Source organism: Lithobates pipiens, unplaced genomic scaffold (assembly GCF_037356315.1).
Source record: "Lithobates pipiens isolate NorthernLeopardFrog02 unplaced genomic scaffold, aLitPip1_a1.2 Scaffold_169, whole genome shotgun sequence".
Lineage (NCBI taxonomy): Eukaryota > Metazoa > Chordata > Amphibia > Anura > Ranidae > Lithobates > Lithobates pipiens.
This window is the reverse complement of record NW_027507754.1, coordinates 1,322,011-1,335,743: the sequence shown is the minus strand read 5'-3', so window position 1 is coordinate 1,335,743 and position 13,733 is coordinate 1,322,011. Positions and strand designations below refer to the sequence as shown.

At 43.2% G+C, this 13,733-nt stretch overlaps 1 protein-coding gene across 1 annotated transcript in view; it reads left to right on the top strand.

Annotated features, from left to right (window-relative positions):
- The window catches only part of LOC143986548 (piwi-like protein 1), a 112,051-nt gene that overhangs the window by 14,924 nt on the left and 83,394 nt on the right, over window positions 1-13,733 (top strand). Inside the window, exons 5-8 of the mRNA XM_077484928.1 lie at window positions 4,100-4,311; window positions 4,413-4,534; window positions 4,774-4,854; window positions 6,030-6,227. Of these exons, the coding sequence (XP_077341054.1) occupies window positions 4,100-4,311; window positions 4,413-4,534; window positions 4,774-4,854; window positions 6,030-6,227 (613 nt within the window). The remainder of the gene's footprint in view (window positions 1-4,099; window positions 4,312-4,412; window positions 4,535-4,773; window positions 4,855-6,029; window positions 6,228-13,733) is intronic.

The following is a 13,733-nucleotide window of genomic DNA, read 5'->3' as shown; positions in this document are numbered from 1 at the left end:
TCTGCACTGTAGGGGGGGTCTACACTGTAGATGGGGGGGGGTCTGTATGGTAGGGAGGGGGGTCTGCACTGTAGGGGATCTGTGTAACATGCAGAGGGTCCAGAGCTGTGAGGGGCTGTGTAATGTAAAGGGGTCCAGAGGTGCAGGCTGCTGTGTAATGTAAAGGGGTCCAGAGGTGCAGTTGTGGAGAGGGGGGGTACACAGTAGTGACAAAAAGATATTGAAGGATACAGAGCTATGCAGGGGACACGGTGGGTGTTTTTACATTTTATGGTGGGGGGGTGCCAGATATAGGATCCGCCCCGGGTGCCAAATGCTCTAGGTATGCCCCTGCAGTAATGCATTTTTATAGCACTGATCGCTGTATAAATGACAATGGTCCCAAAATAGTGTCAAGTTTCCGATGTGTCCGCCATAATGTCACTCGGGATAAAAATCGCCATTGCTAATTAAAAAAAGCCATAAAACTATTCCCTGTTTTGTAGACGCTATAACTTTTGTGCAAACCAATCAATATGAGCTTATTGCAATATTTTTGGTTACTGAGGAGCTCGCTAATCTAGCTCTCTCTAGCTCGCTCTCTAGCGCTCTCGCTCTCTAGCGCTCTCTCTCTGTAGCGCTCTCTCTGTAGCGCTCTCTCTGTAGCGCTCGCGCGCTCTCTAATATCGCGCTCTCTAATCTCGCGCTAATCTTGCGCTCGCTAGCTCTCTAATCTCGCGCTAATCTTGCGCTCGCTAGCTCTCTAATCTCGCGCTAATCTTGCGCTCGCTAGCTCTCTAATCTCGCGCTAATCTTGCGCTCTCTAATCTCATTTATTATAGCAAAAAGTTAAAAGTATTGCTATTTTTTCAAAATTGTCACTTTTGTTTTATTGCGCAAAAAAATAAAAAACAGGTGATCAAATACCACCAAAACAAAGCTCTATTTGTGGGGGGGAAAAAAAGGACGTCAGTTTTGTTTGGGCGCAACGTCACACGGTGTTTGGGCGCAACGTCACACGGCTGCGCAATTGTCAGTGCCGAATCGCAAAAAGTGCTCTGGTCAGGAAGGGGGTAAAAACTTCCAGGGCCGAAGCGGTTAAATATGACTAAAACAATTGCAGATGACTAAAACTAAAATGCCATTTTAGTTAAGACTAAATTTAAATTTGCTGCCAAAATGTAACACTGCTGTATGCATCCATTTAAAAAAAAAAAAAAAAGAAACCTACTTTCCTAGCTATCTAATCCTTCTGCTGCTAGCATTAGTAAATAGTTTGTGAATTGAGAGAGCTTAGTTCTTCAAAGCCACTGTGCTTCTATTGAAAGCTGGTTTCCCTTAGTTAGGAGGGCACTGCTCCTGGATTAAAAGTATAATTTAAAGACAAAACATTTTATTTTGGATCGAGTGGAGGGGGATTAGAACCCCCTGTCGGTTTTCATTATGGTCTGTGTCCCCGTCAGGGAAATTCCCTCTCTCTCGATCTGACCATTATCGCTATAACTGAAAGTAAAGAAAATCCCAATTTGAGTTGTCCCCAGAAAAGCAATAGAGGGGGAAATCTTCCAATGGGTACACTAGTTCTAGTCATCTGCTGGTCCCCAAGAGTTTCTCTTTAATTTTCAGGGATTTCCTCTTCCTTCCTGTTTTGGCTTTGGGACAGGAAGTGAAGAGAAATCTCACCAGTGGGACAAAAAGAGCAAAAATAAACCTTTTACAAGGGTTATACTACTCCTTTTACCGCCCTTACTTTATCCATTTAGGAAATAAAATAAAATAAAAAATAGCATTTAGCTCTATTTTTTAAAGAGGAACTCCAGTCTCCCTCTCCCCCCTCATCCCCCCCCCCACCAAAAAAAAGTAAGTCAGCAGCTACAAATTCTGTAGCTGCTGACTTATTAGGACACTTACCTGTGACTGGCCTGTCGATGGGGGAAGGAGGAGGGGGGGACGAACCTCTGAAGGACCCTGCCACAGTGAGGTCTCCCAAAAGTGGGTTGGAGCTCCGCTTTTTAAGCTCCACCCTGTAGTGCCAAGTCATGCCCACCTGTCTTGTGTTATTGCTCTTGGTGGGCAACGGGACACTGTCATAGAACAGGTTACTGGTGATGTACCAAGCTTGGCTCCAAAGTTTAGAAAGAAAAGACTTTCTAACAGAATAATCTAGTATCGGGAGGTTTTCCTGCATTCTGAAGATGGTAGCTACACCCTGTAGTTACTGCTTTTTATGGTGGCTTTGCACAAAGTGAGTTTGATTCTGTGTGACCAGCATTAGGCAGAACCTTTTCATTTCCAATTAAATGCCTTCCTGGTTTGTTTAACCACTTCAGCCCTGTAAGGTTTACCCCCCCTTCATGACCAGGCCATTTTTTGCGCTATGGCACTGCGTTACTTTAACTGACAATTGCGCGGTTGAGCGACGCTGTACCCAAATAAAAATGTATGTCCTCTTTTCCCACAAATAGAGCTTTTGGTGGTATTTGATCACTTCCTGTGGTTTTTATTTTTTGCGCTAGAATCTAAAAATACAATTTAAAAAATAAAATTTCTGCTATAAAACACATCCAATAAAAAAATTTAACTGATGTAAAATCAAACTACTTCTTCAATTTAGACCAATATGTATTCTGCTACATGTTTCTTTGGTAACACAAAATTCCAAAAAGTGTGTGTATGTGTGTGTGTGTGTGTGTGTGTGTGTATATATATATATATATATATATATATATATATATATATATATATATATATATATATATATATATATATATATATATATATATATATATATATATATATGTATGTATGTATGTATATGTAATGGTGGCGATTAAGGACTTGTAGCAAGATTTGTGGCGGACAGATCAGACAGTGACGCCAATACAGTGATCAGTGCTAAATAATGTCCACTATCACTAATGACACTGGCTGGGAAAGGGGTAATCAAAGGGTTAATTGTGTTATTAGGGAGTGCTTTCTAACTGGGGGGGTGTGACTGTACTGCAGGAGGAGATCTGTGTTGCTGCTTAGCAGAAACACACGCTCGGTCTTCTCCTGTCACAGAACAACAATCTGCCTTGTTTACATTCTGTCTGCCTTGGGAACAATCGTTTGGTCCCCGGTGGACCCGCTGATTGGCTCCTGCTGTCAGATCACAGCGGGAAGCTGGTCGCCGGCAGCGGGCGTGCTAGGGTTGCCACCTGTCCAGGATTCAGCCGTACAGTTTGGGTTTGGAATCGTGTCTGGACACATTATTTAGACTGGACTATGGCTAGGGTTACTGACTGCAGTTGTCTCAGCCGAGCGTGTCTGCTACATTCTTTCACACTGCCCAAAGCCAACACTAACAAGCCCCCCCCGCCCCCCCAAACACATACAGAGGGCAGAGGAGAGAGGGCTCAAACTGCACCCCCCCCCCCCCCCAACCTCTTTGTCTGCCCACACTCCAATGGCCGGCACTGTGCCTCAGAAAAGGAAATTTGAAGGCCAGTAGCCTCAGATCCATCTCGATTAAAGGTGTTGACTGCCAAGGGGTGAGTGAGCTCACATCCATCCATCTTTCTGTGACTGAAGTCCTCCCCCTTCTCTCTCTTGCCTCTAAGTACACTAAGGCAAATCGGGGGTTCTCAGAGTTCCCCTTCACACCAGAGGCCACAGTGATTCCCCTTACATCAGAGTCCTCTCTGTACATCAGAGTTCTCAGTGTACACCCTTAAATGAGTATTTCCAGAGCATCCCTTATGTTAGAGTCCCCAGAGTTCTCCCTTGCATCTCAGTCTGCAGAGTCCCCCCTTGTAATGAAAGGGAACTCTTGTTAACTTCTTATGATTGGAAATGTTATTTAGTAGCAAAATATATGTATAGTTTATACTATAAGGAAAAAAAAAAATTGGTGTGCGCCGCAAAAGTGTTTGGGTTTGACTTGAAGAAAAGGTGGCAACCCTAGTGCGTGCGCGCCCCAGACCCAGAAGGGCAAAATCAGAACATTGTATAAAACCTGATCTTGGAGACTGTAGGAGTGGGGTAATGAGGAATGGCCTAATATTTGATCACAAGGATGGTTGTGTAGACTTTTCTCCCCTGAATGTTGTGTTCAGTGATTTAATGCTTTTGCCTGTAGGTGCGACTGGCAGCGCAATCCAGCTGGTCACCAACCACATCAAACTGGTCTCTCGGCCACAGTGGGTCTTGTTTCAATACCACATTGATTACAATCCTCCCATGGAGTCGCACCGCTTGAGAACCGCTTTGCTATTCCAGCATGAAGAAACCATTGGGAAAGCACGTGCCTTCGATGGTACCATCTTATTTTTACCTAAAAGGCTCAATAAGGTATCGAATGAGAAACTTCAAATTGTGATATTATTTTTTTAATTAAAATTGCATTAACATATAGACTTTTATTTTTGATGTTTGTGTGCTTTTGATTGAAGGTTACAGAAGTGTTCAGCCAAACCCGGAATGGAGAGAACGTGAGAGTGACAATTACTCTGACAAATGAGTTGCCGCCAACTTCACCCACCTGCTTTCAGTTTTACAACATCATCTTCAGGAGGTCTGATCATTGAAATAAACCATGAGTACAGATATTCAGATTTTCCTCTTTTCTTGCAGTCATGAGCTTTTAAAGGTGCTTAAGTGCAATGTTATAAAGGTTGGACCAACCCATGACATGACTGCAATGCACAATGTGAAGCATATTTATGTGCTTTCTGATTCTTGGTAAAAACATTACGGCTTCCTTTTTTATTTATTTTTTATTTTTTTACGCCAATGTGGAATTCATGTTTGCAGGTTGCTCAAGATTATGAACATGAAGCAGATTGGACGCAACTACTACAACCCCAATGATGCTACAGAAGTCAGAGCACACCGGTATGAAAATACAGTCTTGATTCTCTTCTCTTCTATTGAGTTGTATATCTCGAAGATGCACTTTAGTCAGTTATCATTTGAAATGTATGAAAAAAAAAAAATCCATAACCTACCTTCTCCGGGCTTCTGTTAATACAGCTGTAGTGTTGCAGGCCACCCCACCTATGCACAATTCCTTTCTTTTTTTTTTTTTCTGGGTATTTAGTATTGGCAACCCCATTTGTTGAGACAATGAAAATAACAGGCCAGGTATTTCTTACTATTGGTTTAATGTGCCCATGCAGATAATGTGTCAGAGCTCAGCCCTTGCTACTTCTAAACATTTTGGCGGGTTGGTTTACTAAAACCGGAGAGTGCAAAATCTGGTGCAGTCGTGCATGGCAGCCAATCGGCTTCTTACGTCAGCTTGTTCAATTGAAGGGATATTAAAGTCTTGTGTGGGTGTAATTTTGAAACAAAAAAAAAAGTCATACTTGCCTGCTCTGTGCAGTGGTTTTGCACAGAGCAGCTCAGATCCTCCACTTCTCTGGTCCCCCATTGGGGCTCCTGGCCCCTCACTCCTGTTGATTGTACCCACAGCGAGCTGCTTTCTACATGCTACATGGGCGCCCGAGCCGCTGCTCTGTGTCCATTTAGACACCAGGCCACGGCTCTGCTTCGCCCCCTCTCTGGCAGCTGGTGAAGTTTTAGGAAGGGGGGGGCGGGGTGGGTGCCAGAGCCTGCAATTTTTTTGACCCCCCCCCCCCTCACACTTCTATAAGGGATGTGGCTTATGAGAATCCACTCACTCCATCCCCTGTATTTCAAGTGCTTCTACCCATAGTGTCAGGAGTGTACAGCCCCGGTGTCGCAGATTGATGCTGCTAGCCTGAGATCATCTTATGGCGATAAGGAACCTCTGTGGGGAGGGTGGGGGAGGAGGTTATTGCTGCCAGAGTTCCCTTCTTCCTTTTTTTTTTTTTTTTTTTTTTTTTCTTTTTTTTTGTGTGTGTGTTTTTAAAGCTGCCCGAGTTATCTTTTTAAAAGAAAAAAAAAGATGTTGCGCTTTAAATGGCTTCAAATAAAAATGTAAATTTTTTTTTCGTTTGTGATATTATTATTATTATTATTATTATTATTATTATTATTATTATATATATATATATATATTTATTTATTTATTTATTTTTTGCTAGCCTGACTATCTGGCCTGGCTTTTCAACCTCCATCCTGCAGTATGAAACCAGCATTATGTTAAATATCGACATCAGCCATAAAGTACTGAGAAATGAGACTGTCCTCGACCTTATGCACAATATATATGAGTCGTGTGGGCCGCAGAGCTTTCAGGATTTGTGCATTAAGGAGCTGGTTGGGCAGATCGTGCTTACCAAGTAAGAAATCATTTGTGTATGAAGATTTGAATGTGGAGGGACTTGCTTGATATATTGGGGTTTTGCAACTTTCTGGCAACAAACTGTGTAATGCTACCTACTTAAAGTGTTACTAAACCCACAACGGTAAAATCAGTCTGTATGCAGTAAAGCATGCTTGTTATACTCACAGTGGAATCGAAAGGGGTTAATCCACGTTGTGTTTAAAAAAAAAAAAAAAAAAAAAAAAAAGCTGTTTTGAATCGGTCCTCTCTGATCCTCCTGTTCTTCCACTGTCCCCAATCTACCTGCTGATTTTTCGGAGCCCCGGAGGCACTCTGTACATGCTCGGTTTGGTGTGTATTGCTAGAGAGAAGTGTTGGGGGGGGGGGGGGGGGGGTGCACGTTGGCTGTGGGCCAATCAACACTGTCCAGACAGAGGGTCAGGGATCATGCAGCCTCTCAAGTCAGAGGAGACTGAAAAATGCATTTCTATGTCCTGTGTACTGTGGGAGACCAGGTATAGTGAATGCTGTGTCCTGGGTTTAGTAACACTTTAAAAAGAGGCGCCTCTTGGTGCATTAGTTAAAATGCCACATTTATTAAGCAGCAAAATGTGCACTCACATTTAAAAGGAGAATAGCAGGCATTGTATAAAGGTTTCATGGATGTTTTCCCCGAAAATGGAATCTGGCCATCTGATCGAGCTGTTCGTTAGTTGTTATGCTTCCGAATGTTGGAAATGCCGGTTTGCGGAAGGACGCCCTCAAAACGAGGCTTGAGACAGTGTTCAGTCGGCTCCAGGGGATGTCGTCAATAGTGAAAGACGCGTTTTGTGAGCATGCGCACTTGGGTGACGTTTTAAGTCGCGCTCCTTTGTCAACAACTCTACATACAAGCCCCACGTTTTAGTCTTTTTATTATCTGGTACCATCCCTGCGAGGGGGTTTACTACTAAGCACTTACCAGACACTTTTTCTCAGACATTGAGCACTTGGCACTTTCATGGATATTGTTTTAGTATTTGTTTACTAATCTACAATGATCTTGAATTAATTTACACTGTACAGTGTTTATAGTACATTTTTACGTTGAGTTATTAATTTTTTACCTACACTAGCGTATATTCCTGTGATCAATTGATCTATTTATTTATCATTACAGATCATTTTATTGGATACTGGCCTAGTCAATTACTTATATAGATCTTTAGAATTGGGAGTAAGACGCATTCCCCATATTGATAATTGAGTGCTGGATCAGCGCGACGCCAATATACCATAGAGATAGTCATATTAACCACTTTCAGACCGGACCATTTTGCTGGTAAATGACCAGAGGTCTTTTTACAATTTGGCACTGCGCTGCTTTAACTGGTAATTGCGCGGTCATGCAATGTTGTACCCAAACAAAATTTGCGTCCTTTTCTTCCCACAAATAGAGCTTTCTTTTGATGGTATTTGATTGCCTCTGCGATTTTTATTTTTTGCGATATAAACGTAAAAAGACCGCAAATTTTGAAAAAAAATGATATTTTCTACTTTATGTTATTAGAAAAATCCAATAAACTCAATTTTAGTCATACATTTAGGCCCAAATGTATTCAGCCACATGTCTTTGGTAAAAAAAAAATCAATAATTGTATATTTATTGGTTTGCGCAAAAGTTTTCACATCTACAAACTAAGGTACGTTTTCTGGAATTTACGCAGCTTTTAGTTTACGACTGCCTATCTCATTTCTTGAGGTGCTAAAATGGCAGGGCAGTACAAAACCCCCCCAAATGACCCCATTTTGGAAAGTAGATCCCCTAAGGAAATTTGATAAGTGGCATGTTGAGCCCATTGAATATTTAATTTTTTTGCCTCAAGCGATTGAATAATGACAAAAAAAAAAATTTTTTTTTTTTTTTTTTTTACACAAAGTTGTCACTAAATGATATATTGCTCACACATGCTATGGGCATATGTGAAATGACACCCCAAAATAAATTCTGCTGCTTCTCCTGAGTACGGGGATACCACATATGTGGGACTTTTTGGGAGCCTAGCCGCGTACGGGGCCCCGAAAACCAAGCACCGCCTTCAGGCTTTCTAAGGGCGTTACAGTTTTGAAGGCCATAAAATGCCAAGATGGCACAAACCCCCCCCCCCAAATGACCCCATTTTGGAAAGTAGACACCCCTAAATTTAGGGGTACACTAGTGAGACTAGGTAATAAATGGCGGGTGCCCTGAAACTATAAAAAAATAACTAACCAACCAGCGTCACCTGTAACAGTTATATGGTGATCACTGGTGAAAGGGTTAACTAGGGGGCAATCAGGGGGCTTTATGCGGTAGTATATGGGGGTCCCTGGCGCTATAAAAAGCTGCGGCGAACCTAAATACCTACCTGCCTTACTAGCGTCACCTGTGACACTAATACAGCGATCAGAAAAATGATCGCTTATTAGGCTGGGTTCACACTGGAGCGATGCGGGAACGCCAGGAATCCGCGGCGGGTTCCCGCATCACATGCCTCCCGGCGGCAGTTCACACTGCCCTATGCGAACTGCTGGGAGTGTCAGTGAAATGTTAATGACACCCCCAGATCAGTTCGCATATCGCAGTGCGATCTGCAAACTCGGATCGCATGGTGTGAACACCCATGCGATCCGATTCTGCTGCGGGCCAAAAAAGGGTCCCGTGCGAATTTGCGGCGGGTGCGATGCGAATCACAGAGATCGGATGTGATTTGCACTGCAGTGCGGTGCGAATCACATTCGTTCTCATAAACCGCTGCAATGTGAACCCAGCCTTAGTGACACTGGCGACGGGGGGTGATCACGGGGTTAAACCTTTATTGGGGGGGTTAGGGGGGTACATTAGAACTAAAGGGGGCTAACCCTAACAGTTATTACAGTCACAAATGACACCAATGCAAAAAAAAAAAAAAAAAATGACATTGGTGTCACTGTGACTGGGGGGCAGGGGTAATTGGGGGGGGGGGGGGGGGGGGGGGGTGATCGGGGGGGTGTGAGTGTGCCTGGCATGTTCTACTGTGTAGTGTCGTGTTGGTGCAACTCACCGATCCTCTCTCCTCGGTGTCGGAACGAAAAATACCGACACGGAGGAGAGATTACATCACTTCCTCTCCTGTGTTTACATTACAGGAGAGGAAGTGATGTCACGGAGCATTTTCATTCGTCGGGAGCGATCGCGAGGGGGTGGCCATGAATGAATGGCCGCCCCCTCATCCCAGATCGCTCGCGAACGAATAGCGACCGCCGCAGGCACCGGGCGGGGGCCCGATCGGGCCCCCGACCCGCGGGAAGGCAGGGACGTACAGGTACGCCCATATGCCTGCCCGTGCCATTCTGTCGACGTACATCGTCGTGCGGCGGTCGGGAAGTGGTAAATGAAATAAAAAAAAAAAAAGCCGATAACCAATGAAAACCCAAACAATATATAATCGTAATTCAAAGGATGGTTGAGACTTCTAATCCTTCATTCATACCTCCGGGCTCTAGAACATCTAAAGTATAAATCCAAAATGTTTCTCTGGAACAGAGCTTTTTGAAACGTTCTGCTGCTGGGAGTGACTTGGAAATTTTGTTCAATAACCCAAACTTGTAGTTTCAGTGGATTGCTGGTGGGCTTCCAAAAAGTGTCTTGGTACACTGTGTCTGGGCCCACTAGGTGGATCCTTGAGACATTCAATGGATCTCCTATGTTCACCGAACCTAGTTCGGAGTGTCCTAATGGTGCGTCCCACATAAATCAGGCCACAGGGGCATGTCAGTCCATAAACCACATAATCCGAAGAGCAATTATAAAAGTCTCTCTAGGTATAAGTAGTTCCTTTTTGTTTGAAGACTTTTTTTCCATGTTCCACATATTTATAGGTTTTACACTGCGATTTATGACAACGAAACATCCCTACTAATGGTATTAGTATAGGTTTTTCGGGTGGAGTGCAGCTAGATCTAATTTTGCTTGGCGCAATTTTAGACTTCAAATTGGGTGCTGTACGGTAACTCTGGGGCGTTGTGGAATCAAAGGTTTTAACAAGGGATCCTGTAATAGGATGCCCCAGTGATTATTAAGATTTTTTTTCAATTTTTTTTAAAATCAGTATTGAAAGTAGTGGTAAACCGTAATTCGTGATTGGTGAGTTGTTCATTCAAAATTTTTTTTTTTTTTTTTTTTAAAAGATTACATGCATGGTCCACAGAGGCAGTGGGGTAGCCTTTGTCTTTGAATTTTTCCTTTTAACAGGGCACTTTGTTCCAAATAATCTCTTTCCCTTGTACAATTCTGACGGAGTCTACAAAATTGACCTTTTGGAATATTGTCGATCCACCTAGGGAGATGGCAACTCTTGTGATGGAGATATGAGTTGCCTGCAGTTGGTTTAATATAATTTTTAGAAATAATTTCTGCTGAGGCTTCATCGTGGCTAAGCTCCAAATAAAGAAAGGGTAGTGAGTCCGGATTAATCCCTGAGTTAAATGATAACCCATATGGGTTCTGGTTACAATATTGTACAAATTGATTGCTTCAGGAGGGCCGTCCCAGATGATGATATTGTCAATATAACACCCAAAAAAGACGATATTGCTCGCAAATGGGTTATTATGATTGTATAAATTTTCCGAGTAGCCCATTACCAAATTTGCGTACGAGTGAGTGAAATTCGCTCCCATAGCTGTACCATGTTTTTGCGCATAAAAATCCCCATCAAAAGTAAAATTATGTGTTGGCAAAAACCTACAGCATCCAAAATGAATGTGGCCTGGTGAGGATTAATCGGAGGCTCTTTTCCCAAAAATATTCTAATGCTATTAGACCAAACGAGTGAGGGATTGATGTATAGAGGGAGTTGACATCAAGTGAGAGCCAATGATAAGATGGCTCCCATTTGTACGCAGACGGGTTTTCCATTAAATGAATGCCAGCCCTAATATATGATTGAAGTTGGTGAACAATCGGCTGGAGTAAATGGTCAATGTACAAACTCAATCCAGTTGTGACACTATCCATTGCCGTCACAATTGGTCTACCTGGAGGATTATCTAATTTTTTATGTACTTTGGGAAGATGATGGAAATATGGAATTTTGTAGAAATTTTTAAGGAGAAAAGACTTCTCAGTTTTTGTGAGAATCTCATTCTGGAATGCGGTGGAAACTAAAGTATTAATCTCATTAGCATAATCATTCGTAGGATCCATTCAAATTTTTTCATAAGTATTGGAATCTGACAACAATCTCTTGGCCTCATTAATATAGTCAATCTTATTTTGTATTACAATTCCACTGCCCTTATCGGCTGATTTTATAACCACATCATCTGCTTCCATCAGAACTTTTAGCACTCCTCTTTCAGATTATGTCAAATTGTTTGTCAGATTTAACCCTAACCTTCATTACATAGACCTTTTTGTATAACTGATGGCATTGGTGGCTGGTGCTCAATATTTTATGGGGGGGGGGGGGGCTGTGGGCGGCAAACTAACGGCACCCCCTCCCCTGTGGGAGATGGATGGGAATGCAAGGAGGGCCATTGCTTCTCCCTGGACAAAACAGGAAGTGGGTCTTGAGATCCGATTGACCAGGGAGTCCTAAGACTCGCTATTGCCATGCACTGCGCTCTGAGCCCACCCTTTTTTTATTTATTTATTTTAGCCAATTGGAGCCTCTGGCTCTAATCGCGTGCTTCTAAAAAAAAAAAAAAAAAAAATATATAAATATATATATATATATATATATATATATATATATATATATATATATATATATATATAATATGAAATCCATGCGTCTGGCATGATGTGGCTTGGGGGGCGGTGCCCGTATGGATGAGTTGCCACTGATTGATGGGTCTCTTCCTAAAGGAGCAGTTACTCTCACAATTTTAAAAGGCTTGGGGGTACCTACAGAGATTTCTCAACAGTAAGAAGTCTGAGTGGGAAATCTGGCCTAATCGGATAACGTACTTTCTGCCAGTATTGCAGTGATTTGCCCCTGATTTTATAGCACAGGACTAGTCCCAGCAGGTGTGGTTGTGTGCGTGTGTTTTTTTTTTTTTTTTTTCTAGTGTCTGGATGTCTTCTGCTCTGATAGATGCAAACCATTTTTTTTTTATTTTGGCTGTAGCTGCAGCCTCCGTTTTTAGCAGCTTTACGGATCACTTGGGTGACTATACAGACTCCCGAGTCCTCTAGAAAAGATGTGCGGCTAGCCTGTAATGCTACTTCAACAATCAGGTTCTACATGGCTCACCTTTTGGCACCTAATGCACTCCAATGAGTTAGCCACAGAGTGCTATACAGGTCCAGGGCAGTAACGCCACCATCTGGACTGACCCGGTTTCTGAATACCTTCTAGTGGTATATGCCTACTGGGAATGTGAACATCTAGAGGGCATTTGTCCTTCTCTTCCATCAACTGCTTGGACAGCAATACACCGTGGTAAATTAGAGATCTGGCCCCATCTGCGAGCCCAGGGTGCTGCAGTCCCAGTCTTAAGGGTCAATGGTGCGTTTCAGGGACTATGCCTTTTGTCAGTCGCAGCCTGCAGCAGTAGTTAACAGCCGCTACCCAAGTTCACTTAACTTTTGAAACAGAAAACAGCCACTACCCATGTTCACATTTGGTGCTTGGCATCTCCATTTTCAGGAGCAGCCTTGGTCTTGTGTGGGGGGGCTTACTGCATGTGCCATTTTAGTCTGAGTGCGCAGTCTGCTGGCAGTCAACTCCTAGCTGCCTCATTCTACATGCCACAGTGATCCAGATATTCTAGCCCCCAATTATCACAAAAGGCATACCCCCTTCCTGATCCATATCCATGTGCGCTTATTCCTTACTACACATAACAGATCATAGATGCAAGGCGACTGGGCCTTGCCAGTTTACACTTGGCTAATGGCTCAGTGTGCTCAAGTGTGTGCAGCATCTCCCCCTAATGATTTCGATAGTCCTGACCACTGCCAAAGTCGCTACCCTCTTCTGAGGTCTCCCTAGCTTCTTGTTGTGTTTTATGGGATGGCTCTCTGCCCTGTTGGTGACCTCACATTGCTGGGTACACACGTGATTCTTGCTTCTAGCCCAGAGTGCACCTCTGCTCCTCTCTTCGGCCTTCGTGAGAAGAGAAGGGTTTCCTTATCTGGTTGAGAGGACTCTGCACAGGAGAATACCTAATCAGCTGATCTCTTTACAAAAGTGAAAAATACTATTTGTATCTTCATTGAAACGGTATGCACATTTATTGCTTTGGAGCAGCCTGGGTCAACCCGACCAATGATCACCAGCCTAGCTTCCTTTAAAAATGCCTCAGCCAACCGAAACATTCTTGTACATGTTCTAGAGCAGGGGTAGTCAACCCCCAGCACACAAAGCCTCTTTTGCTGGCACTCTATTCACTCCCCATCAACAGAGCAGCGCAGTGAAGTGTCAGGGAGACGCTAATGCATTCCAATCTCTCATAATTTCCCACCCTGTACTGAGGGGGAGGGCACTGTGCCCCCAGACACTGTAAAAGATAGGAA